The 2533-nt window shown below is 41.0% G+C and overlaps 1 protein-coding gene across 1 annotated transcript; it reads left to right on the forward strand.

Moving 5' to 3' along the window:
* The first annotated feature begins 1426 nt into the window (after positions 1 to 1426).
* LOC106779160 lies at positions 1427 to 1828 on the forward strand. Its single transcript, XM_014667219.1, has one exon. It carries the CDS (start codon positions 1427 to 1429, stop codon positions 1826 to 1828), a length of 402 nt encoding a protein of 133 aa, XP_014522705.1.
* Positions 1829 to 2533: the final 705 nt, after the last annotated feature.

The following is a 2533-nucleotide window of genomic DNA, read 5'->3' on the forward strand; positions in this document are numbered from 1 at the left end:
GCCGTCGATGTTTCACCACATTGTTGTAGCCATCGAGGAATCTAGAGACGTGAGAAAACTCAAGTTAGAGGAGCTTCAGAGTTCATTAGAAGCATATGAGATGAGGACGCGAGAAAGGAACTCTGTTAAACGCGATGATTAGGCCCCCAAGGTCAAGCATGTCAAAGGTGAAGAGAAAAAGAAGTCTAAGAAATGGGAAGGAAAACCGAGAAAAGGAAAGTGGAAGAAAGAAGGCAGCGGTGCAGATACAAAAGAACCAAAGTCAACAGGGAAGAAATATTTCAGAAAAGGTTCGAAGAAGAAAGACAAAAGAAATATCGAGTGTTTCAATTCCCATAAATATGGGCATTTCCCGTCTGAATGCTTTCCATAAAAGGCAAATCAAAATAAATCTCAAAGCAAGGAGAAAGAGGCTCTTATCGCACAAGAAGAATCGGATGAAGAAACACTGACGTTGATGGTGTTGACAACCATGGAATGTGTGAAACCTTTGAACAAGAACTGGTATCTTGATTCGGGTTGCTCGAATCATATGACATGCAACAAAGGGTGGCTGGTCAACTTCGATAGCACAAAGAAGAGTAAGGTAAAATTTGCTGACGATAGCACACTAAAGGTTGAAGGTGTGGGTAATCTTGTCATCAACACAAGGAATGACTCACATGCAATAATCTCCAACGTGATGTTCGTGCCTGACATGAAATATAATCTCCTTAGTGCTGGACAATTTTTTGAAAAGGGATTTACAGTGGTCATGGGCAATCAAAATCGGGTTGAGCTATATGATAGCAAGAGTAGATTGATATTGACCAGCAAACTTTCAAAGAATAGAACGTTTTAGGTTTGTCTTGATGCAGTGGAGAATATACAGTGCTTATCTGCTGTGAAGAATGAAGAAAGTTGGACGTGGCATCTACGTTTCAGACACTTAAACTTTAGAGATCTACAAAGACTTGAAGAAAAAACCATGGTGTCAGGTATGCCACGCATTTCTTTACTTGTTGGTGCATGCAAATCTTGTTTGACAAGCAAGCAACCTAGGAAATCCTTCCAGTCAAAGGTAGAAATGAGATCGAAGGCGTGCCTGGACGTCGTGCACTCGGATATTTGCAGTCCGCTTGATGTACCATCATTGGTAGGAAACAAGTATTTCATTATTTTTGTTGATGAATTTAGTAGAATGTGTTGGGTGTTTGTAATCAAGACGAAATGCGAAGCTTTGGAGATTTTCAAGAAGTATGTAGCGAGTGTAGAAAGAGAAAGTGGCAAGACTTTGAAGATTTTGAGGACTGATGGTGGGGGAGAGTTTACCTCACACGCGTTTGAAGAATTATGTCAAGAAAAGGGTATAACTCATGAAGTAACCGCACCGTACACGCCTTAACATAACGCGTTAGTAGAACGGAGGAACCAGACTATCATGAATATGGCCAGATGCCTTCTCAAGGAGAAGAGCTTGCCACAAAATCTTTGGGCTGAAGTTGTGTCAACAGCTGTCTATCTTCTCAACATGTGTCCAACCAAACGTATAGAAGGAAAAGTTCCACTGGAAGTTTGGATAGGATCAACACCATCGGTAAAACACTTAAAAGGTATTCGATTCTTTAGCTTTGGTTCATATTGCAGATTAGAAGCGAACCAAGCTAGAAGACAAAAGCGAGCCGATGGTGTTTATGGGCTATCATCCTACCGGGGCTTACAAGTTTTACGATCTGATGAAGCAGAATATGATCATCAGCAGGGATGTGATCATGTTAGAGAAAGAATCCTAGGATTAGAGTCACATGCATACAAGTTCGAAGAAGACTTTGGTTCGTGGGGTTACTGATAATCTCGAAGATGAGAGAACTGAGGTTATTCCTAGGGCGGAGGATGTTTCTGTCGGTTACAATGATGAAACTCAATGACTAAGAAGACAAACAGTAAGGTAATCTAGAATTGACGATTACGAAGTGCATTCAGATGCAACGATTGATGAAGAAGGAAGTTTGATTCACATTGCTTTGATGGCGGGAGTAGAACCAATAGATGTGGACGATGCTTTAAAACAAAGAGTGTGGAGAAATGCAATGATAGGGGAGATTCGATCAATTGAGAAAAACAAAACGTGGAAGTTAGTAGATCTTCCACCTGGCAAGCGTAGTATAAGTGTCAAGTGGGTGTTTAAAAGGAAGTTGAATCCAGATGGTAGCGTGTCAAAATACAAGGCGCGACTTGTGGCAAGGGGTTATTTGTAGAGGAAAGGTATTGATTTCGATGAATTGTTTGCACCGGTAGCGAGGCTAGAGACTATACGGTTGGTGGTGGCAATTGCATGTACACGAAGATGGTCAATTTTCCAATTGGACGTTAAATCTGCGTTTCTCCATGGAATGTTGGAAGAAGAAGTTTATGTTCAGCAACCTCCAGGATTCAGGGAGAGAGACAAGGAGGGGAAGGTGTATGATGAAGGTTGAAAAACAGTTATTTTCATATGTCATTTTAGACCTAATTACGCCCTTTACTACTTGGAATGAGCTTAGAATCAAGCAAA

The sequence above is a fragment of the Vigna radiata genome, unplaced genomic scaffold (assembly GCF_000741045.1).
Source record: "Vigna radiata var. radiata cultivar VC1973A unplaced genomic scaffold, Vradiata_ver6 scaffold_353, whole genome shotgun sequence".
NCBI lineage: Eukaryota > Viridiplantae > Streptophyta > Magnoliopsida > Fabales > Fabaceae > Vigna > Vigna radiata.

What these genes read in the sequence shown, in the direction of transcription:
- LOC106779160 (XM_014667219.1), top strand. Translation starts at nt 1,427, where the DNA reads ATGGCCAGATGCCTTCTCAAGGAGAAGAGCTTGCCACAAAATCTTTGG.